This window comes from Trachypithecus francoisi, unplaced genomic scaffold (assembly GCF_009764315.1).
Source record: "Trachypithecus francoisi isolate TF-2019V2 unplaced genomic scaffold, Tfra_2.0 Lachesis_group3, whole genome shotgun sequence".
Lineage (NCBI taxonomy): Eukaryota > Metazoa > Chordata > Mammalia > Primates > Cercopithecidae > Trachypithecus > Trachypithecus francoisi.
Genome location: NW_022681468.1, coordinates 14,329,296 through 14,352,884, shown reverse-complemented (window position 1 = coordinate 14,352,884; position 23,589 = coordinate 14,329,296). Strand labels below are relative to the sequence as shown.

At 48.8% G+C, this 23,589-nt stretch overlaps 1 protein-coding gene across 4 annotated transcripts in view; it reads left to right on the top strand.

The window, feature by feature from the left end:
• RIN3 (Ras and Rab interactor 3) overlaps positions 1-23,589 on the top strand; it is a 185,071-nt gene that overhangs the window by 34,981 nt on the left and 126,501 nt on the right. For all 4 annotated transcript variants that reach the window (XM_033191533.1, XM_033191532.1, XM_033191537.1 and 1 more), the window contains exon 2: positions 7,409-7,613. In XM_033191533.1, the coding sequence (XP_033047424.1) occupies positions 7,409-7,613 (205 nt within the window). The remainder of the gene's footprint in view (positions 1-7,408; positions 7,614-23,589) is intronic.

Below are 23,589 nucleotides of genomic sequence, written 5' to 3'. Positions count from 1 at the left end.
GTTCCCACCGTGAGGCTGCATTGGAACTCTCTGAGCTGCTTCCTGGGGCTGACATAGGCAGCCCGAAGCCAGCACCCTGTGGAACTGGGAAAATTCTGCGCCTTTCCCCTACCCCTAATAGGCAGCATCTAGCCAGGGCCCCACACCCCAAGCTGCCATACTCACCGCTCTGTCCCCACACTTGGTCAGCCCCTTGGGCCAGCTACCCTGGAGCGGAGCTTCCCTCTTCTACCCCCCCAGCTGAATAGGCCTGAATGTAGACACAGGCACCATGCCCAGGAGCTGGGTGCACTCAAGGCAATTCCCGCCCTCCTTTAGGGAACTGGTGAGAAAATCCCCATAGAAGCTGAGAGGTTGAGTCCTGCAGCCCAGGAGCTGGGTTTTCCTGAGTGTCTGCTGGCACTGCGTCTGGCAGGGCGGTCTGGGTGGGTGTCCGGCGGCAGCTAAAGGATCAGAAGCCTGTGGGCCTGCTGCTCTGAGCTCACTGCTCTATTCTCCATAAGTGGGAGAACAATCTGTTGTGGAACAATTTCTCTTTCTGGTGGAGCTGCTGCAAAGCTTCCAAGGCTGTAACAACGCCTTTCATTATCCAGGGTCCCCGGTTCTGCCTTTGCAGGGTCCTTAGCGGAGCTGGAGTCAACTGGTATGAGGGAGAGCATGGGTGTTGAAGTAGCCGGCTCTGCCAACAGATGGCTGATCCGATGCTGGGTGGGCTTAGCGACGGTTCCTGGCAGTTGGAGCTGCTGTGGCCAGGCCAGTTGATAAGAGTCATCATAGCTGTAAAACAAAGCCTGCATGTCACCCACTCTGGGCACTTCCATCTTTGCCATCCTGCCCCAAGTGCCGTCCTTGGCACGGACATTTTCCAATCGGAAATGGACACCCAGGAACTCCAATGACCTGTGGCAGCTGCCTGGCTCTGCCACCCTTCTTAGGCCTGGACAGAGAAGGTGCCATGTCACTTTGCCCCTTAAGAGCCCTGTTACTTCTGGGACCCAGTTCAAGGTCCATACTTCCCTAACTCCCGCTGTTTCTTCTCTAACTTCTAGAGATTGCTCGAAGCCAAGGGGCTGCAGCCTTTGACCTTTTACAGATTCCTCTCCACCCTAAGATCCTTGCATCTGCCTACCCTCCTGGGGGCCCTGAGCAGGTCTCTGGGAGGGCCCTTTGTTCCAGCCACACTGGACCACCCAGAGGGGAAGGAGAGCATCACAAGGGTTGGACAAGCTGAGGCTTAGGGGCCTTTGTCCTCGCTGGTGTTTGAGTCTGAGCCCGCAGGCTGGCACCTTCAGCCCTCAGTGCTCCGAGGGGTCTGGAGGTGCCTGGGATGATCCTAGGCCTTGTTGTATTTGCACAGGGTGGGAAAGGGATCCTTCCACTGGTTTGTTTCTCTGTCTGTGCCAAGCCGTGTGGTTCCCAGGCACTTGAAATTGTGGATTACCCTGGGGACAGATGTTCGGCACAAGACAAGCAACACACAGATGTGGGCCGCAGTCACGTCAATCAAATGTGCTTAGTCCCAAAATCAAGGCTTTAAAGTGAGAGAACTGTAGCAGGAAGAGGAAGAAGTGTTTATAACTTGGGGGTTGGAGGATTGGAAAAACTATAACATTTACTGAATAGTGTGTCAGGCACTGTGCTACCTAGTTGACAACTCATGAAATTTTCTCAGTAACTCTCTTAAATAAAGACAATTACGTTGTTTTTACTTATTTTTATTTTTGTTTAATTTTATTTATTCATTCATTCATTCATTCATTCATTCATTTTGAGACAGGGTCTTATTCTGTTACCCAGGCTGGAATGCAGTGAGGCGATCTTGGCTCAATGCAGCCTCCACCTCCAGGCTCAAGCAGTCCTCCTACCTTAGCTTCCTGAGTATCTGGGACTGCATGGGGCACATGCCATCATGCCTGGCTAATTTTTCAAAAAATTTTTTGTAGAGATGTGGTCTCACTATATTTCCCAGGCTGGTCTCAAACTCCTGGGCTCAGACAACCTTCCTGCCTTAGCCTTAATCCCAAAATGTTTGGATTACAGGTTTGAGCCACAGCACCCAGCTTATTATGTTTTCACAGGTGATTAAACTGAAGCCCAGAGAGGTACAGTGTTAATAACTGGCCAGAGGTCACACAGCCTACATTCAAACCCAAGGCTTCTAATACAGCTGGCAGGCTTCATCTGAAGCAGACTTAAAGGATGCGAAGAACTGTTTTCCTAGTAGTTCACTATTAAAAATTTAGAAGATACAGAAGCCTTGAAAGAACTTCGCAGTAAACACCCATACACCCACCAGTAATCCTCAGTGTTTTTCTCTGTTTTGTTACATATCTTTACCCATCCATGAATGTACCTTATTTTTTAATATATTTCATAGAAAGCTGCAGACCACCCCCTGAATGTTAGCATGACTAACTAGAGTTAACTAGAGTTTAGTATTTAGTTAGGATTATCTTTTATTCTTTTGGTGTAAAATTTGCATGTGGTAAAAGTGAATGCACACATCTAAGTATACTGTTTGAACTTCATATAAATGGATTCATGCCATGTGTACTTTTTTGCATTTGGCTTCCTTGACTCAGCATAATGCTTCTGAGATTCATTCATGTGGTTGTGCGTATGGATAATTCCTTTTCATTGCTGACTACTGGCCCGTTATGTGGACATGCCAGTTTCTTCATCCATTCTGCCGCTGATGGGCACTGGAACCAGGTGGTATTGAGGTATTAGGAGGAGAGCTGCTTTGACATTTGTGTGCAAGTCTTTCTGGACATATACTTTCATTTCCCTCTGGTGTATACCCAGGAGTGGAATCGCTGGGCTACAGGGTAGGTATATGTTTAGGTTTATTAAAAAGTGCCATATCTTTGTCTAAAGTGCTTGTACCAATGTACGTTCTCCCCAAGAGTACACTAGCATTCTGATTACTTCCCATTCTCACCACTATGTGATGTTGTCAGTCATTTTAATTTTAGCCATTCTAGTGGTTGTGCCGTGGTATCGCATTGTGGTTTTAATTTGCATTTCCCTAATGACTAATGACTTTGAGCTCTTTTTCACCTGCTTATTGTCCATTTGTATGTCTTCTTCTTTGACGTATCTGTTCAAATCTCTTGCCCATTTTGAAAACTGATTTGCTTGCTCCCTGTTGGATATATGTTTTGCAAATATTTTTCCCCCGGCCTGAGGGGCAGAAGTTTTAAATTGTGATGCAGTCTAACTTATCTATTTTTTCTTTTATGATCATTGCTTTCTGTGTCTGGTCTAATACTTTTGCCTACCAATTGGAAATAATCTTGGGAGGAAGAAATAGACCCTGAAAGAGGTGCAGGTGGACAGAGCAGCATGATCGTGGGCTCCAGATGGAGAAGTGCACATTCTGTTGGGTGATGGAGAGGAGCCCTTTGTAGGAGGTGTCTGGGGTTGAGAGGCAGAGGCTCAGAAAGGGAATGCCTTAAACATGAGAGGACTGGACTGGATTCTTTAGAAGGTGAAATCCATTCCAAGTTTTAGAGCGGGAAGAGACGTGATCACAAGACAGTGAAATGTACAGTCCTCGTGATGTTGGAGCCTAGAGCAGAGTTTCCACTCGGTCACCCTGAGAGCAGCAGCCTCGTGCTTCAGGATGCAGGTGGGACTGCCGGGCTGGGAAGCAGGTTTATCACTGTGGATTCCTGCAGACCCTCCTGGGCCTTGAGACCACCCAGGTCCCCCCAGATCTCCATGGGCGCATTTATTCTTGCCAAGGAAACCTGAGCGCTGGGCTAGGCATGTGGCTAGCTGGAAGTCCAGCCCCTTCCCCCAGCCCTGGGGAGTGCTTATACATGTGGATTTAGAGCCAATGCTCCCTGTGGCTCCAGATGCTCATGGGACCCTCCCCCTGCCCCCTCTGCCCTCACCTCCTCCCACTCTCACCTTTCTCTCACTGTCCCTCCTTGCATTTGCTCCAGGAGCAGGAACTGGAGGCTTGGGAGTTTGCTTTTCCTCCTACCCAGAAATCTCTTCTCCAGATACCTGCAGTCAGGCATTTATTCCACAATCACCTTTTCCGGGCGTCTTCCCTGGCCACCCAGTTTGGAACTGTCCCCTGTCCCCGGGACCCTTTCCTCTTCTTCTTTGGCGGTATTACCATCTGACATCCTCTAGTCACCCATTTGCCTTGTTTATTGCCCAGCTCCTCCCCTAGAATGTAAATACCATGAAGGTTTCGGGGTTGTTTTTCAACTCTTTTGTTCACTGGTCTAATCTGTGCCTGCAACAGCATTTGACATTGGCAGGTCCACAGAAACTAAGTACGGCCCGAGTTAATGAGAGGCCACCCTCTCCTTACTCCCAGAAGCTCTCTGTTTGATCGCAGCTTTGGTTCTGCAGGTTAAACAAAAAAAAAATGAGGATGAGCCCAGGTCACACCTAGGGCCACCCAGCAAATAGAGGAAGCTTCCTTCTCCCAGTCCCCATTGCACAGATGAGGAAACAGACTTCGAGAGGGAAAGGACTTGGCCAAGTGCTAAGCCATAGTTTGTGGCAAAGAAGAAATGAAGCCAATTGCCCTGACTCCCTGCTATTGAAAGTCCTAATTGGCCTGAGGGAGGCTGGGGCCCAAGCAGGGATGTTTAAGGATGATTATAGCATCTTTTGGTGCCAGAACATATCTTTGTGTTTCCAAGTGGGGTTGGAGAAGCCTGTAGCCCAGGGGGTTTCTTTTCTTTTCTGGGAAATTCAGACCTCCATCATTTTAACTTTTCCCAGACGAGATGCTGGGACCACACTCAGGGCCTGGGAAGTGGTTATATCAGTATCAGCCAGGCCGCCCTGGCCTTGAGCTCCAAGTGAGACTGTTTGGCCCCAATTCCACAGCCTGTGGACTTCCACAGAGCCGTCCTACCCCGCCCCCACCAGCCCCAGGATTCCTGCCATTCCCCGGGACACTCATGTCTTCCTGGTGACCTGGCTCCTTCTTCTATGTAGGCTGCAGGCTGTGGACCAAGAGGAGAAATCCTCAGGCAGCCAGGAGCACACACAACATTCATGAGAGTCAGGGCTCCCCGGAGGATGTGGGAGGGAATTTTCTCCCCAGGTGCAGACAACTGCACACTGACCTTCACACACCCCTCCTCATGACAGGCAGTCCCAGTCAGTTCTCTCGAAAACCCACTGCTGAAAATTCACAACACTGCTGCGCCTGTTTAATCCAGCGCTGCGTAACCCCTCCACCACCCTGAGAACCCCCAGGGCCCCCAGAGCCCCGCCCACAGGGGTAGTTCCACTTTCCTGAGCCCTTTTACAGGACTTACCCTGGCCTTATCCCCCGCCTCCTCCGAGAGTCTCCTTACAGCACATGCCCTGGATGCTTCTGGAACCAATGCCAACCTTGATCCCTGGTACCCCTGGGCAGCATCACAGAGACACAGGGCAAGATGGAAGGCACCACCCACAGCTTCGTGGCTTTCTGAGTACCCTCGTCTGTCTGATTAAGGTTTTTACCCCTGCAGGTCCCTTGAGAGACCTGGTGCCTTAGGTAGAAAGTAGACAGACCTTCCGGCCCACCCGACTCAGGATGTGAGGCTCTGAGATGTTGTTCCTCCTTTTCTGAAATCAAAACCAGCCTGTGGGTGTTGGGATGCGGAAGGCAAACATGAGGGTCTTGGGGAGGGTCTGAGATCTCTTAAACCAGACAGAACCGTAAACAGTAGGCAGAGCCCGTTTCCCAGCAAAGCCCTCAGTTTGATTTTGCTGTTTCTTGGGTCTGTGATCCTCCTTCCCCCACTGTGCTGTGTTGATACATCCTCAGGTACTGTTGACTGGGAAGGAGTAAGAAGGAACTTTCTAGAACTGTCCTATATCAGCACCATCCAATGGAAATCTAATGCAAGCCACATATGTCATTCTAAATGTTCTAGCAGCCATATTAAAACAGGCAAGGTAATTTTAATAATGTTTTATTTAACCTGACACATTTAAAATATCTTGCTGGGTGCGATGGTTCATACCTGTAATCTCAGCACATTGGGAGACCAAGGTGGGTGGGTCACTTGAGGTCAGGAGTTCAAGACCAGTCTGGCCAACATGGTGAAACCTCGTCTCTACTAAAAAAAATACAAAACTTTGCTGGGCGTGGTGGTGCACACCTGTAATTCCAGCTACTTGGGAGGTTGAAGCAGGAGAATCACTTGACCCCAGGAGGCAGAGGCTGCAGTAAGCTGAGATCATGCCACTGCATTCTAGCCTGGGCAACAGAGCAAGAATCTGTCTTAAAATAAATTATCTTGACATGTAAACAATAAAAATATTAATGAGCTATTTTACATTCTTTTTGTCTTTGAAATCCTGTGTATATCTTGTGCTTACAGCACTTGTCAATTCAGACAAGCCACTTTTAAGAGCTCAATAATCACTTCTGGCTAGTGGCTACGGCAGCGCAGATCTCGCTATCTTGATCTGAGTGGTAGTTACACAGGTGTAGACATATGTAAAAATGTGGCTAGCTGTACACTCAAGATGTGTGCATTTCACTGTGTGTGTTACTCTTTAAAAGTTTTTAAAAATCCTCTTCAAGGCTCTGCTCAAATGCAGCCCATTTTCCTCAACCCACCCTGGGTTGCAATTAGCTACTTCTGTTGCACTGTGCTTCTGTTAGATTTATACTTGTACTCTGGCTGTGTCTCGCCGTTTCCTCACAGACTGAAGTCTTGGCTCTCACAGACCCAAGAAACAGCAAAATCAAACTGCGGGCTTCGCTGGGAAATGGGCATTGCCTACTGCTGACAGTTCTGTCTGGTTTAAGATATCCCAGACTTGGCCAGGTGCGGTGGCTCAAGCCTGTAATCCCAGCACTTTGGGAGGCCGAGACGGGCGGATCACGAGGTCAGGAGATCAAGACCATCCTGGCTAACACAGTGAAACCCCATCTCTACTAAAAAATACAAAAAACTAGCCGGACGAGGTGGCGGGCGCCTGTAGTCCCTGCTACTCCAGAGGCTGAGGCAGGAGAATGGCGTGAACCTGGGAGGCGGAGTTTGCAGGCAGTGAGCCGAGATCCACTGCACTCCAGCCTGGGCGACAGAGCCAGACTCTGCCTCAAATAAAAAAAAAAAAAAAAAAGAGAGATCCCGAGACCCTGATGTTTGCCTACCCCATCCCAACACACACAGGCTGGTTCTGATTCCAGAAAAGGAGGAACAACATCTTGGAGCCTCACATCCTGAGTCAGGTGGGCTGAGGTGTGTTTCCTATATAAACGCCCTAAGGTGAAGACCGTGGTTTGTTGATTTTTTTTTTTTTAATTCCCCAGAGGGCCACAGACTGCCTAATGCTGAATAAGTAAGCATGGCTGAATGGAATCCCCAGGTGTTGTAAACCCTCTCTGGGTTGGCTGCAGCATGGCTGATCATTTGATTCTGTTTTTCAGTCCCGTTCCAGTTGTTGGCAAAGGAGAGGAAGAGGAAGAGGAAGATGGCATGGGGCTTTGTCTGCCAGCCACCCCGAAGAACTGCCTTCCTCACCGCCGGGGCATCAGCATCCTGGAGAAGCTCATCAAAACATGCCCGGTGTGGCTGCAGCTGAGTCTGGGCCAGGCAGAGGTGGCCAGGATCCTGCACCGGGTGGTGGCCGGGGTGAGTGGGGCTGTCTCCCATTGGTAGGCACACACACCTGTGAGGAACTCAGGTGTGCTCCACACCTGCCCTGGCTCCCACATGGAAACAGCTGCCACACAGATGACTACCTGTTTATTTCCCTTTCCTACATTTGTCAGCTTTTTGACCACAATTTTTTCCCAGAACACAGACATGGGGGGCTGGTGAGAGGCCTGGTTTCTGCTTTGGGGAGCAGGTGTTCATGGCTGGAGAGCAGGGAGTGGGTGGCTTGCAGGCTCTCTGGGCATTTGGGCACCTGAGAGGCAGGACTGATGCAGTCAGGAGGACCATGCTGGCCTGCTCTGACTTTGAGAGCTCAGCCAGGCATCCAGGGTCTAGAGAGCGTCAATCAGAACTAGGGTAAAAAAGTGGCTTTATGCTCCCTGTTTTACATATGCAAATAAGGGGCTGTGTGATGGAGTCAAAAGATGTTTTGGGGGTCAGGCTCTGTGAATTGGGCATGCGGCTTAAATTTTCTAAGCCTCCCTTTTGTTGCTTTGAAATAGGGGCATCCACACCGCCCCCAAGGCTCTTGTTCATATTGCATGGGAAGACAGATGATGGATGAATGGATGGATGGATGGACAGATGGACGGACAGACAGACAGATGCACAGATAGATGGATAAACGTATGGACGTACAGACAGATAGATAGACAACATCTAAGCAGGTGATAGATGATGAAATATGAGTCAGAGCTCATCATATGTTCCTTTCACCTCCCACACACATTTTCTCCTATACGATGCTTCCTTTTAAAAACAACTTGAATTTGTTTAATTACCAAAGTGATACACATATATGTTCATCATTTAACAAAAACCCAAGCTGGACAGAAATGTAAAAAGTAAAGATCTTTTCCACCTACTCTAACCAAACTCACTCCCCAGAAGTTTTTTCTTTTTTTAATTGAGATGAAATTCATATAACATAAAATTAGCCATTTAAAAGTGTACAGTTCAGTGACATTTAGTACAGACACAATGTGGTACAACCACCACCTCATCTATTTAGCTCCAAAACATCTCATCATTCAAAACAAAGCTCCACGCTCCCTCCCCCTCCTCCCCTCCTGCAGCCCCATAACCACCAGTCTGCCTCCGAAGTCACATTGCATGCGTTACATCTGTCCGCACGTTTTCCGTGCGTGTTAATGCCTCTATAGCAGCAAGCATTCACTGAGTACTTGCTTTGCTCCAGGCAGTCTTGCAAGTTCTTCATGTGAATCTGCCCATTTAACCTCACAGCAGCCCTAGGAGGTAGACGTTGCTGCCTTGCCCATTTTATAGATGAGGTAACTGCAGTACAAAGACATTGAATGCCCTCCCCCAGGAGACACAGTGAGTAACTAGCAGAGTGGGAATCTGGACCCAGGCAGTCTGGGTGCCCTGTGCTGTGTTGAGCACACAGTTTTATTTGGCTTAGTTGGACTCATGTCCCCCAGCCACCATGCACTTTTGATGGTCTCTCCCCTGCTGTGGTTGCGGAACTTGTCTGCCTCCCAGGAAGAGTCCAGATGTATAAGTACAGGGCTCAGATGGCAAATGGACTCGTTTGCCTCAGACTAGGTAAAATGCATCAAGTCGCCAGTTGGACCCGAAAATCGGAATTACTAGAACTTATCGGGCCTTCTGCCAAGTCCCAACCTCCCCTTGCCACAGAGGCCCCTGTCACAGGGAGTGGGGACTGTGGTGGCCGGGAAGCACAGCGGTGTCCTGCCAAGACCAGGCGGACCACTGGCCTGGCAAGGACTGGTAGAAAATAAAACCAGGGTATCCTGGCAGTGGGTGTTCAGCCGGCACCCCCTCTGATCCCCAGCTGCCCTGATAGGTGCTCAGGAATGAGCTTCCCACCCTTGCTGGGAGGATGCAGCTCAAAACCAGCCCAAGGGGAAAATTTTTGATGCCAAGGGATGGCCATGTTCTGGATTTTTCTTGGTCATCAAGAAGGACACGTCCAGGGCAAGTGTGTGGATGGGAATTACCAGACAGTGGGGGGTGGTCCCAAGAGAAGGTGCTGGCTCTCCAGAGCAAGCTGGGTGGGACATAGTCATGACTGCTCTGTCAAAAGATTCAGTCCTCTCTTCAGAAAGTTAGCCTAGGCGAGGTGGCTCATGCCTATAATCCCAGCACTTTAGGAGGCCACAGCAGGGGAATTCCTTGAGCCCAGGAGTTCAAGACCAGCCTGGGCAACATGGCGAGACCCCGTCTCTACAAAAAATACAAAAATTAGCCAGGCACAGTGGTGCGAACCTGTAATCCCAGCTACTCGGGAGGCGGAGGTGGGAGAATCACTTGAACCTGGGAGGTGGAAGTTGCAGTGAGCCCAGATCACGCCACTGCACTCCAGCCCAGGTGACAGAGTGAGACTCTGACAAAAAAGAAAAGAAAAAAAAAAAAAAGATTAAAAAGTTTAAAATAAGCACAACTGAAAATCACTGTAGTGGTTCCTTTTGGAGAATGCTTAGTAATTCCAGGCTCTGTGCTTTGCAGATACCATCTTGCAGTCATCCTGTGAGGGCAACTCGGCCATTATACCCATTTTACAGATAATGAAACTGAGGCTAAGAGGAGTGCTTTAGTTTGGGTTTCCCCAGAAGCAGACCCTGAGACAAGGATTTGAGTGCAAGTGGATTATTTGGGTAGTAACCCCAGGAAGCACCAGTAGGGGAACCAAGCCAGGGGAAGGGATTGATGCCAATAAAAGGTACATTGGCATGAGAGTTACCCTTGGGGGCAACTGGAGCTGAATTCTGCTGGGGAACTCTGGGAGCCAGTGTGGAACACACATCTCATGGTTATCCCACCCGAGGGGTGACGGAGCTCATATTATTCACCAACTCCTGATAGTCGTGAGCTGTGGGGATGCATCTTCCAGCACCTTCTCTTTTCCTTTTTTTTTCTTTTCTTTTCTTTCTTTTTTTTTTTTCTTTTTTTTTTTTTTTTTTTTTGTGAGACAGAGTCTTGCTCTGTTGCCCAGGCTGCAGTGCAGTGGCACCATCTCAGCTCACTGCAACCTCCACCTCCTGGGTTCAAGCGATTCTCCTGCCTCAGCCTCCTGAGTAGCTGAGACTACAGGCATGTGCCACCACACCTGGCTAATTTTGTATTTTTAGTAGAAATAGGGTTTCACCATGTTGGCCAGGCTGGTCTCGAACTCCTGACCTCAGGGGATCCTCCTGCCTCGGCCTCCCAAAGTGCTGGGATTACAGGTGCGAGCCACCATGCCCGGCCCCCTTCTCTCTTCCTGGACTGTAAGATCTGACTCTTGCCAGAAACGGTCCTTGGGTGAAGAGATGCAGAGCTGGCTAGTGGAAGGAGGGCTGGAGTCGACTAAAAAGATAAGGCTCCACAGGGATGGGTGGGACACCAGCCGTACCTACCACTAGAGTGGGCTAATTTTCCCAGAGATCACACAGCTAGTGAGGTACAGGGCTGAGGTTTGAACTGAGGCCTGGCAAGGCTCAAGCCCATCCCTCCAGAAGTGAGTAGCAGGAAAGACATGAAAGTAATTTTCTGAGATCAACCAGTACTGGATGGGTTTGGATATGAGCCACGTTTATAAAGATGGGTAAGATACAATGTTACCACTGTCTTCTCCAAGGGTCTGGTGGGGACTCCATGCACAAATATGAACTGTAAAGGCACCAGGAGGGGATAGCTAAGTGCTTTGTGAAAGGCAGTGCAGCGAGTTACCTGGAGCAGGAAGAGAGCACATCCAGGTGGGGTGATCTGGGCAGACTTCCTGGAGGAGGCAGACACCAAGCTAGGTCATGAAGGACGGATCGGCAGGATGGGAGAGGGGAGCTGACAGAGTCTGCTGGAGAGCAGCGGGTGATGGAACAGCAAGGGCCAAGGCCCAGAGGTGGACGTGAGCCTGGCTGGGGCCCTTGAGGGTGATAGAGAGTCGCGGGATTAGAGCCTACTGGAACCCTGGAGAGCAGGACCATGTTGCATTCATCTACCTGTGACACCATTGACTGATTCGGGTCTGGGAGCACAGAGTGAGCCTGGCACTGATTGTTCACTGGAACAAATGAATGAGGACAGCAGGTGTGCAGGTCTACTTCTTCCAAACGGACAAAGCCAGGCTAGGCTGCTCAGGGCCTGTGGCAAGAGGCAAAGGTCATGGGACTTAGTTCATTTTCTAGGTGAGCACAAGTTAAAGCAAGGCCTTAGGCCTTAATCCCAGCCTCAGTGGTGCAAGAAGCCCGGACACTCCTTCAGCCCCGGCAGGGGGAGGCACTCAGGCAGCCGAGGCCCAGAGAATGCTGCTCCAATCCAGGTGCTGAGTATAGAAGATGTTGAGACCGCAGGTGACTGCACTAAATGAATCAACTTTTCCCTTCCCACTGCCGCCCATTCTCCACCCGCTTCTGAGGGCGCAGCAGCTGGGTCAGCCCTGAGAACAGCAGAGTGGAGAAACTGTGCCATCTGTTGCTTTCCCTGCTGTCTGTCTTTACGCCCCACTCCTCCCGTGCACCTCTATATTTTCAAGCATAAGGAAGGCCCTGAGTGCATGTGCTGGTACAAAGATTGGCAACTTTTACCCAGTTGCTATATGCATGATCTTACTTGATCCTCAGCAATTTCTATCAGGTAGGCGTTAGTGTTCCCATTTTCAGATGAGGAAACAGAGGCACAGAGAAGTCAACTCACTTACCTGAAGTCACACAACTGGTAAAAACAGAGCCTGTGTGGTGTGATCTTCAGCTGGCAAGGCCCTTTGCTGCACAATAGCGCTCCCACGGAACTGGCATCCATGCAATGATGTCATTGTTTCTAAAGATACAGACACTAGGCTGGGCGCGGTGGCTCATGCCTATAATCCCAGCCCTTTGGGAGGCCAAGGCGGGTGGATCACCTGAGGTCAGGAGTTCAAGACCAGCCTGGCCAATATGATGAAACCATGTCTCTACTAAAAATACAAAAAATTAGCCAGGCATGGTGGTGGGTGCCTGTAATCCCAGCTACTCAGGAGGCTGAGGCAGGAGAATCACTTGAACCTGGGAAGGCAGAGGTTGCAGTGAGCCAAGATCGCGCCACTGCACTCCAGCCTGCGCAACAAGAGTAAAACTCTGTCTCAAAAAAAAAAAAAAAAAAAAGATACAGACACCATAGGTGGTCCCCAGGCTGTGGGAACTCAAAAGGTCTTCAGAGACCACCTAGGTCTACCCCTGCTGGCACCGATGAGACATAGTGCTTCATTGTATCTGGCGCTGGTGTTCAGGAGGCTGGAGATCCAGGCCCTTTGTTCCAAATATCTGTATGACCTTGACCACATCCCTCCCCTTCCCTGCTATCCACCTGCCCTCCCTGCAGCCTGCTTCTCTGATAAGGTTTTGGGAACATATTGGCCCATTTTTTGATTTGTGTGTATCCAGAAGCAAGGCAACCAACAGCCACCTTTATTCTGCATTCAGGCTGATTTTTTTAAAAATTTTCTTTTAGAATAGTTTTAGATTTACAGAAAAGTTGCAAAAATGGTACAAGGAGTTCCCATATACTCCACACCAGTTTCCCCCGTTGTTAACATCTAGCATTAGTGTGGTACATTCACCACAATTAAGAAACTGATCTTGATACATTAGTATTAACTAAAGCCCATACTTTATTCAGATTTCCTGAGTTTTGTTTTGTTTTTGAGATAGGTCTTGCTCTGTCACCCAAGCTGGAGTGCAGTGGTGTAATCATGGCTCACTGCAGCCTACCTCCTAGGCTCAAGTGATTCTCCTTCCTCAGCTTCCTGAGTAGCTGGGATTACAAGCACACACTACTATGCCCAGCTAATTTAGTTTTTACTTTTTGTAGACATGAGATCTCCCTATGTTGCCCAGGCTGGTCTTGAACTCCTGGGCTCAAGCAATCCTCCCACCTCGGCCTCCCATACCGCTGGAAATACAGGCGTAAGCCACCATGCCTGGCCATCTTTTACCTAACATCTTTTCTCTGCTCCTGGATCACATCCCATGTTACATTTAGTCATCTTATCTCCTTAGGCTTCTCTTGGCTGTGACATTTGCTCAGACTTCCTTTGTTTTTGATGACGTTGGCAGTTTTGAGGAACAGTGATGAGGTATTTTGTAGAATGTTCCTCGACCAGGACTTGTCTGATGGTTAGACTAGGGTTAGGGATTTGGGGAAGACCACAGTGGTAAAATATTCTAATCACATCATATGAAGGCAACCAACTCTCGGAATGACTTACCACTGGTGAAGTTGACCTTGATCAACTGCTGAGGTTGTGTTCACAGGGTTTCTGCACTTCAAAGTGACTCTTTCCCCCACTGCCTCTCTAGACTGTACTTTTTGGAAGGCAGTCGGCGTGCTCAGCCCGCCTTTAAGGAATGGGGAATTATACTCCACCTCCTTGATTTGGTATCTGATATACTATTTGGAATTTGTGCGAGAGATTTGCCTCTTCTCTCCCATCTATTAAGCCATTTACTTATACCATTGTGGAATCGGGGTACTTTTATACTTTGGACTATAATCCAATATTACTTTAATTGTTTTGTTGTTCAAAGTGTTCCAACTTTGGCGCCTGGGAGTCTGTCGGTTGGCTCCTGTATGCCTTTGACACACCACCCTCACTGTGCATGTGGGTGTGTGTTTTGTTTTTTGGAACACGTCGTTATTTCCTGGCAATACAAGACACTCCACGCTCGTCTTATATATTTCCTGCCCCAGTCCTAGAATCAGCCATTTCTCTAAGAAGCCCTCGTTCCTTTTATAGAGAATGATATTAGGAACCAAGATCTGGGCACCATGGGTGTTTGTTGCTACTGGAGAGTCAGTTGCTTCTAGGCCAAGGTGGTTTTCAATAAAAGAACCCTCTTTTAAGGTTGCTTTTGGTGGTGAAGGAGGTGAAGGGTTGGCTTAAAAGTTGTAGTAACCTGAGTTGTGGTTACTATGGACCAGCCATCTAGGTGGTTCAAAGCACCCTCCCTAGGTGTGAACCCAAGGAGTACCAATTCTGTTCAGTATTAGTTTGGTAAAGACCTTCAGTGGGCCAGGTGCAGTGGCTCATGCCTGTAATCCCAGCACTTTGGGAGGCCGAGGCGGGTGGATCACCTGAGGTCAGGAGTTCAAGACTAGCCTGGCCAACATGGTGAAACCCCATCTCTGCTTAAAATAGAAAAAAATAGCCAGGAGTGGTGGCAGGCATCTGTAATCCCAGCTACTTGGGAGGCTGAGGCAGAAGAATCGCTTGAACCCGGGAGGTTGCACTGAGAAAAGATCGCACCACTACACTCCAGCCCGGGCAACAAGAGCAAAACTCCGTCTAAGAAAAAAAAAAAAAACCTTCAGTGAAGCGCCTCTGTTGTGAGACCAGGGGAAAAGGCATAACCATCAATTATTGCAGGATTACTTTGGACTAAGCACCATCTCTCATTTTTCCAACAACCCTGCAAAACAGGGGTGTAATCTCTATTCTGTAAGTGAGGAAACTCAGCTCTGAGAAGGCAAGAAGCCTGCCTGAGTCATATGGCTACCAAGTTGTGGAACTTGATTTAAACCCACAACTGACTGTCTCTAAAAGCTTTATAAAAAACAGTGTCTTGGCCTCACCCCCAGAAATGCTTCTCTCTTTGTTTTGGAGTGAGCCTCAGCCATTGGCATGTTTTAAAAGCTTTCTGGGTAATTCTGCCGTGTAGCCAGAGTTGAGAATTGCTGCTCTGTGCTACGCTAATGGGAAAGGTGGGCCTCAGTTTCCCCATATGTAAAATAAAGATACTGGGCAATATGTACCTTTATTTCATTTCCAGTCCTTAGTGGTTCTGACGATTTGTGGCTTGACTTTCTTACAGATCTGTGTACACACACACACATACACACATACCTACACCCCTAAGCTCTGTCAGAGTAAGGACTGAGGATATGAGGACCTTTGTCCAGGATGGGCTCCAGCCACTGGACTGCCAACCTCCACAGGCACAACCCCTGTGGATGCAGCCTCTCAGAAAAGCCAGCCACTGGCCGGGCGTGGTGGCTCGAGCCTGTAATCCCAGCACTTTGGGAGGCCGAGACGGGCGGATCACGAGGTCAGGAGATCGAGACCATCCTGGCTAATACGGTGAAACCCCGTCTCTACTAAAAAATACAAAAAACTAGCCGGGCGAGGTGGCGGGCGCCTGTAGTCCCAGCTACTTGGGAGGCTGAGGCAGGAGAATGGTGTAAACCCGGGGGGCGGAGCTTGCAGTGAGCTGAGATCCGGCCATTGCACTCCAGCCTGGGCGACAGAGCGAGACTCCGTCTCAAAAAAAAAAAAAGAAAAAGAAAAAGAAAAGCCAGCCACTTCTGTTTCTGCCCTAATGGGCATGATTGGAAATTTTCCCCAAGCAGCTGGAAAATAATCCTAAAATAACAAAAGTGGAAAAGCAGATAGCTCTGAATTGTCCAGGCCAAAAATGAATAGTGAAAACAAAACCCCTTATGGTGCATTTAGCTTTGGATTTTTATGTATTTTTTTGGAGAGGAAGAGGGGAATGTGGTGGCTGCATAATTCTCTCCCTAAGCATATTCTGTCCCAGCTGTTAGTGAAATAAGTTGGTCTTTCCAAAACTCACCCTGGCTGAAGATAGACAGGAAGAGGGTCTGAAGACTGGCGGTACTATTTCCTGGATTGCATTAATTTACCATGAAACTCACCCTCTTGCAAGACTCTTAGGGACTGGGAAAGAACCCCAGGGCACTGGTGCTAGAAGAGTATCTTCTAGAAGAAAGGAGTCCTGGCATTGTTCAGCCTACCTCCCTTGTTATGGACTGGAAAAAGCCAGCTCCGAAAGGGGAAGTGACTTGCTCAAGGACACAGAGAAAACCAATGTCAGAACTAGGAAGGACGCAAGTGTCTGACCCACAGCCCAGTGCTCTTACCATTGCCCGCTGTTGTTTTGGCAGGGGTTGCGTGGGGGAATGCTAACTCTTCAAAGAAAATTGGACTCTCACAGTGGCAAGAGCCCAGCAGTTTGTACAATTGATGGAAAAGGATTTTTCTGTTTTCTGAGGATCCCTAATGCAATGCAGTGAGGGATGAAAAATGGAGGAAACACACACACACACACACACACACACACACACACACACACGAAGGAACAGCTGACTCAGCAAGGTGTCAGACCAGGCTTGTTCCCAGAGAGGAGAGAGGCTGAGTAAGGACACTGGGCCTAGCAAGTTTTGTTAGTGGCTAATCAGGGAAGGCTTTCAGGAGCAGTGGCAGATGGAGGGTATTACCATGGGCATGAATGTGAACTGCTCTGTTTGTAGGAACCCCGGGCATCCCCCTGTGAGTGTCCTGGAGGTGGACAAAGGTGGCCCTCGCACCAGCACTTGCCTTCCTGTGTTCCCTCACTGCTCCACTTGGCTCATCTGCTCTGCCTGGCTCTTCTTCCCATCGAGGTTGAGCCCTGAAGTCTAGAGCTGCCCATCAGGATGCCTTTCCCTGTCTAGGGTGCCCCATGTCCTGCCCTGTTGCCCTTTTGATTCATGGAACCATCCATGAACACTGACATCAGGAATGCTAGGGGCTTGGTGACATTCATTCTCAGGGTCAGAAGGCAGGTAGAGGGGGTCTGGGGAAGGAAGTGTTACCAGAAAGGGTCCCAAGCCGGACCCTAAGAAAGGGTTCTTGGACCTCAGGCAAGAAAGAATCAGGGGCAAGTCCACAGCGTAAAGTGAAAGCAAGTTTATTAGGAAAGTAAGGGGATAAAGAATAGCTACTCCGGCCGGGTGCGGTGGCTCATGCCTGTAATCCCAGCACTTTGGGACGCCGAGGCGGGCGGATCACAAGGTCAGGAGATCGAGACCACGGTGAAACCCCGTCTCTACTAAAAATACAAAAAATTAGCCGGGCGCGGTGGCGGGCGCCTGTAGTCCCAGCTACTGGGGAGGCTGAGGCAGGAGAATGGTGTGAACCCAGGAGGCAGAGCTTGCAGTGAGCTGAGATCACGCCACTGCACTCCAGGCTGGTGGACAGAGTGAGACTCCATCTCAAAAGAAAAAAAAAAAAAAAAAAAAAGAATAGCTACTCCATGGGCAGAGCAGCAGCACGGGCTGCTCGAATGAATATGCTTAGAGTTATTTATTGATCAAACGAGGGGTGGATTATTCATGAGTTTTCTGGGAAAAGGGTAGGCATTTCCTGGAACTAAGGGTTTCCCCCCTTTTTAGACTATATAGGGTAACTTCTGGACTGCCATGGCATTTGTAAACGGTCATAGTGCTGGTGGGAGTGTCTTTTAGCTTGCTAATGCATTATAATGAACACATCATGAGCAGCGAGGATGACCAGAGGCCACTTTCATTGCCATCTTGGTTTTGATGGGTTTGGTCCAGCTTCTTTACCACATCTTGTTTTATTGTGACCTGTGACTAAGAATGCCTAACCTCCTGGGAATGCAGCCCAGCCGGTCTCAGCTGCCCCAGCCCCTATTCAAGATGGTGCTTCTCTTGAGCTGTAAGAAAGGTGCTCTGGAGCTATAAGAAAATCAAGATGGATCACCTCCGACAGAAGTACCACATATTGACTGCTTACTATGCAGCAGGCACTCTGCTGATACCACCTGTGCAGCCTTTTCAACAATCCTTTGAGGCACTGGGTTGATGGTGAATGCTTTCAACTTCAAGTGACAGCAAGCCCAGCTATGGTAGCTTCAGCCATCAGGATGCTATTGTTTATGTAGTGGGAAGAAGTGTGGAGGTTGGAGTCCAGGGCTAGTTTAGCAGCTCTTTGATGCCTTCAGTTCCCACTGTGTTCCCTCACTGCTCTGCCTGGGCTTCTCTCTACCCTTCTATTCCTCTGTCTTCAAGGTGCTGGCTTTTGGTCCTCAGGTTTCTCACCTCATGGTTGCAGAATGGCAGCTGTAGCTCCAGACACCTCACCCATTCAAAGACAGGAGGTCACAGGCAAATGGCTTTCTCCTCCTAGGCTCTGCATTATTGTTAGGGAACACGTGTTGTTCCAAATGCTTTATTGGTCACCCGTGATGTGACGAAGGCTAGGAAAGCAGGTGAATGGCCAAGGAGAGCAGTATGGTCAAGATTGGCTCTGACCAAATGTGATACATCTCCTGAGTCGGGGCACTTTGCCACCGGAACCGGAATCAGGGTCTGTTAGCAAGGAAGGGGAGAGGGGACTGCTTCTTGGGGAGCTAACTCAGTAAGTGTCACAGGCAGGGACTATCATGACCCCATTTCACAGAAAAAGAAGCCACCCAGAGAGTTCACATAGCTCCAAGTGGCTAACTAAGGACTAAACTTGGAAAGTTTGGCTCCAGAGCATGCGGGCAGAAGGTCTTACATGAAAGGGTTCAAGGTCCAACACTCCGGACCTGCCGCTTGAATGCCCATCCCCTTTCCTGTCTCCTTACCAACCTGTACCTCACACAATTTTCTCATCTGCATAGAGGGTGTGATATTCAGAGCCTCAGGGAAGGAGCTGTTGCAGGTATCTAAAATCCCTAGCCTGGTGCCTGGCATGGAGTACATGTTTATTTAACACCAGTGGGTTGGTTGGGCTGGAGGTTATGTATTGTAGTGGTCATAAATGTGGCCTGGAGGTCACGTGTCTTACATTCTTGTTCTGGCTTTGACACTCACAAGTGGTGTGACCTCAGGAGATCATTTTACTTCTCTGGGTTTCTTTGGCTGTAGAGTGAGGGGCTGGACCATATCATTGGCTTTGAAAGTTTCCCACTGAGCTGTGTGTATTCATCAGCAATGCCTAATGGAAGAGAGTAGGGGGATATCCAAAGGTGGAGGCCCCATGTCCATATACCTCATGGCTATATCATTACCTACTTTACATAACAAACCAACCCAACATTCAGTGACTTACAACAGTCACTATTTTATATTTGCTCACAATTCTATGGGTTCAGCTGAGCAGTTCTTCTGCTGGTCTTTTCTGGGGTCAGTCATGCAGCTGCAATCATCTGGCAACTTGACCAGAGGAGGATGGTCTATGATGGCCTCACTCATGTGCCTTGTGGTGGGTGCTGGCTGTTGGCTGGGCCATACAACTCCAGCTGGCTAGTTCAGGCTTCTTTACATGACAGCATAGTCCAAAGGGTGACATGGAAGCTGCATGCCTCTTGAAGCCCAAGCTCAGAACTCCACAGTGTCTCTTCTGCTGCATTTTTTTGGTCAATGCCAGTCCCAAGGCCATGCTGTTTTCACCAAGAGGTGAAAATAGACTCCATCTCTTGATAGGGGGAGCAGCAAAGACTTTGTGGCTCTTTTTAATCTACTGTGGAGGTGAATGCTGTTTGAGTTCTTTTTCCTGTCTCTTTGGTCCAGCTGCAAGCATAGAATAATCCTATTAATAGTTGTCATTTATTTGTCTAATGATATTAGGCACTTAAAATCATAGCACGTGATTTGGATCAGTAAATGAGAGCAATCGATAATAATAATTAATATTAATAATTAGGATTATAAGTTATTAAGTACATTTTCTGTGCCAGGCATTTTATATACATGATTAGCAATTCTCACAGCAACCCTGAATGATGTATCTTACTGTCCTCATGTTCAAATGAGGACACTGAGACCCCAAGAAGTAAAAGTAACTTGCCCACAGCTGGTGAGGGGTAGAGGTAGTATTTGTGCTTCACTGTGTCTCTAAACAGCTGGCTGCAGGGGGCAGAAAGGGGGCTGGGCTTGGAGACTTTTCACATGGAAACCCCAAAGGTGTTGGAGAAAGGGCTCTGGGTGGTCCTTCGGCTCTCCACCCCACCACGTACTCACCTGTAACAGCCATCATGGGCAACATCCTGTTGAAGTATGACCTGGGGACACCCGATCAGGGAGTGGGCAGGGGGGCGATGTGGATATATATAACTCATGAAGATGGCTGCTGGATGTGGATATAAATAACTCATGAAGATGGCTGCTGGATGTGGATATAAATAACTCATGAAGATGGCTGCTGCCTGACACTGACTTCGGCCAGACTCTGCCAGGTTTAAGCTGAGATAATTCACCATAATATAATCTAAAACGTTCTTCAGGTGTCACTGCAGCACAGTGATACTGTTTTTGAGGTGCTGCCTGTGAATACCTTTTAGAAGGGTCTCCATGACTAGCTCAGCAGCTAAACCTCCCCAGAGAGGAACAGAACAGACCCTCTTATTCCAGTTGGCCAGAGCAGACCACTGACCTGGGCTCTTGCCCACAGCAGGTACTTGTCAGTGTCACCCTCACCCATGACCACCTGGGCAGGAAACATCAGAGGACTCCTGGAGCCACGCCAAACTCAGAGTCCCTCCCTGCCCCCTCTCCATTGTGAACTCACAGCCTCCAGCCTCCTCCGCCCCCCAGGCCAGCACCTTATCATGGTTTTCAGTCAGAAGACAAGAGCCACACGAGAGCCCTGTGACCATGCTGAAAGGGTGGGTGATGGGTTCAGAACTGGGGAGCTGGCAGAGTCCAACCTCCGTGACTTTCCAGCCCTGTCGACACACTGTGTAGATAACACAGCCCAACAGCGAGAGGGGAGCGAGATGCATCACCATGTGGTGGGGATGCCTGACCCTAGTCCTGCTCTGGCAGTTGCCACCTGTGTGGCTCTGGGGAGGACTGAGTGATACCAGTCCTGGCACCTGTAAGGCACCTGGCCCAGTGTGCACACACTGGCCGCCCTTTTAACTTCTGCCTCCGTGCTATGGACTTGAACCATTCTCTCTTTAGTTTATAATCTTGCATTCGCCTCCTCTTGCCCTGGATCTGTAAGTTTCATCTCTTCTGAGGTCAGGCAATCCCTTCTGATTCTTTTTCACAGTAAACACACATGGTGGACAGACTCCCAGGTCTAGGTGGAGCCTGAGACCAGGAGACAGAAGCGCAAAACCAGCTGCGGGTGGGGTGAGTGGAGCATGGTCCTCAGTGAGCGTCCTGTTGGATGCTTTCCTCTGCAACTTTTCCATACATCTTCCAACCAGAGAGGCAGGGCCTTGGTTTCATTTTTTGTTTCTGCTAGGTGGTGGCAGGTGTTGCCACCCCCATTGATGGACAAGAACACGGAGGCTCAGAGAAACCATACGGTCACCCAGGGTCCCAGGGCTGGTGACTGGCTGCTCAGGGCTGTCTGAGAGCCCAGAAAGAAATACAGTTTGTGGGCCTGTTCCCAGCTGGAGGAGCTCCCTCTGAGAGCTCCTGCCTTTTTTTTTTTTCTTTCTCTCTTGGAATGGGAGGATGGAGAACAGGGTCCATGTCTGAACAAAGTGAGAAAACCTAGAAATAGCTATGGGCTGGGTGTGAAAGAGCCGATTCAATGCAGAGCAGCATTGAAGGACAGCCTCGTTGGAGCCAGCACCCAGGATTTGTCATTCCAGTCACCCTAGGGAGAGATGAGTGGGGACTAAGTGTGTCAAAATAGTTAGGGGAGAAAGTAACCATCAGTAGAGTAAAAATATATATGTTGTACTGTGATCCTGGCCCGTGTAGACCTGTACCCTGCAACAAGAAGTCTACCCTTATTATAGGCAAGGGTCTTCTATTTTATTTTCTTCTGTTTCATCTGGAAAAAGAAATTTTGGGTGGCATTCGCACTAATGGGTCATGACCTGCAGTTTGAAAAGCACTGCCCTTCCTTCCTGTGCCATCCCTGATACCTAAAGGTGGGGCAGCCCTGCCGTGTGCCTGTGCTTCTAACCAGTGACCTGGGTGTGTGTCCCCTACACGTGCACCACAAAGAGCACTTTCCCATTACAGACAGAAATCTACAGTTTGGTTGCAATTTAGGAGGGCTCCAGCCTCAGCTCCCACCCTGACTCGGGGTCAGGGGTCAAAGTTTGCCTTCCCAGGGCCCACTGGCTCCTGCTCTGCCTTTCTTTCCATGTCCTACTCAGCAGGGAGGCCCTGAGGGCACCCCAGAGTTCCCTCATAGTAGATACACACACACACACACACTCACACACACTGTCCACCTTAACTAATGACATTCAGGCCAGGCACAGTGGCTCATGCCTGTAATCCCAGCACTTTGGGAGGCCAAGGTGGGCGGATCACTTGAAATCAGGAGTTGGAGACCAGCCTGGCCAACATGATGAAGCCCCATCTCCACAAAAATACAAAAATTAGCCAGGCATGGTACTGCGCACCTATAATCCCAGCTAGTTGGAAGGCTAAGGCAGGAGAATCACTTGAACTCTGGTGGCAGAGGTTGCAGTGAGCTGAGATCATGCCATTGTGCTCCAGTCTCAGCGACAAAGTGAGACTCTGTCTCAAAAAAAAAAAAAAGTGACATTCAGAAAATGTGATTAATTATGGAGTTTATTCTAGCACAAAACTCGAGGGTAGCCACCCAGGAGACACTGACTCCAAATGAACAAGGCCAGCATTGAAGGTGAAGTTAAGGTTTTATACAGATAGAGCCAGATAAGTTTTAGCAGAATGACATTTTCCATAGGAGACCACTGCATGCCCCAGTGATTTCATTGGCTACAGATTGCTACATCCTAGGAAGATTACTTTATTACTCCTGTTAAATTAAGTTTAGCCTAATGCTGCCTCCTTACATATTTTAAGTTCTGCTTGAAGGTTTTTCTGGACATAGTGAACTGTAACCTAACTGCAGGTGTAAACAGATGTAAATTACTCTTGTGACTATCACTGAGTCTTGGCCAGTCAAAGGTGGCCAACTGGTCAAACAAGGCAAATGCCGAGCTGTAACCAATCCAACTGTTTCTGTACCTCACTTCCGGTTTTTGTCCATTACTTTCCTTTTACTGTCCATAAATCTTCCACTACGTGGCTGCTGTGCTGGAGTCTCTCTGAACCTATTCTGGTTCAGGAGTTGCCTGATTTGTGAATCGTTCTTTGCTCAATTAAATTCTGTGAAATTTAATTGGTCTAAGGTTTTTCTTTTAATACTCCATAAGAAGGGGAGTGTTCTGAGGGGGTCTTATCTCCGCTGCTGTTTGGTCTTCAATATTTACAGGAAATCAGCTGCAGA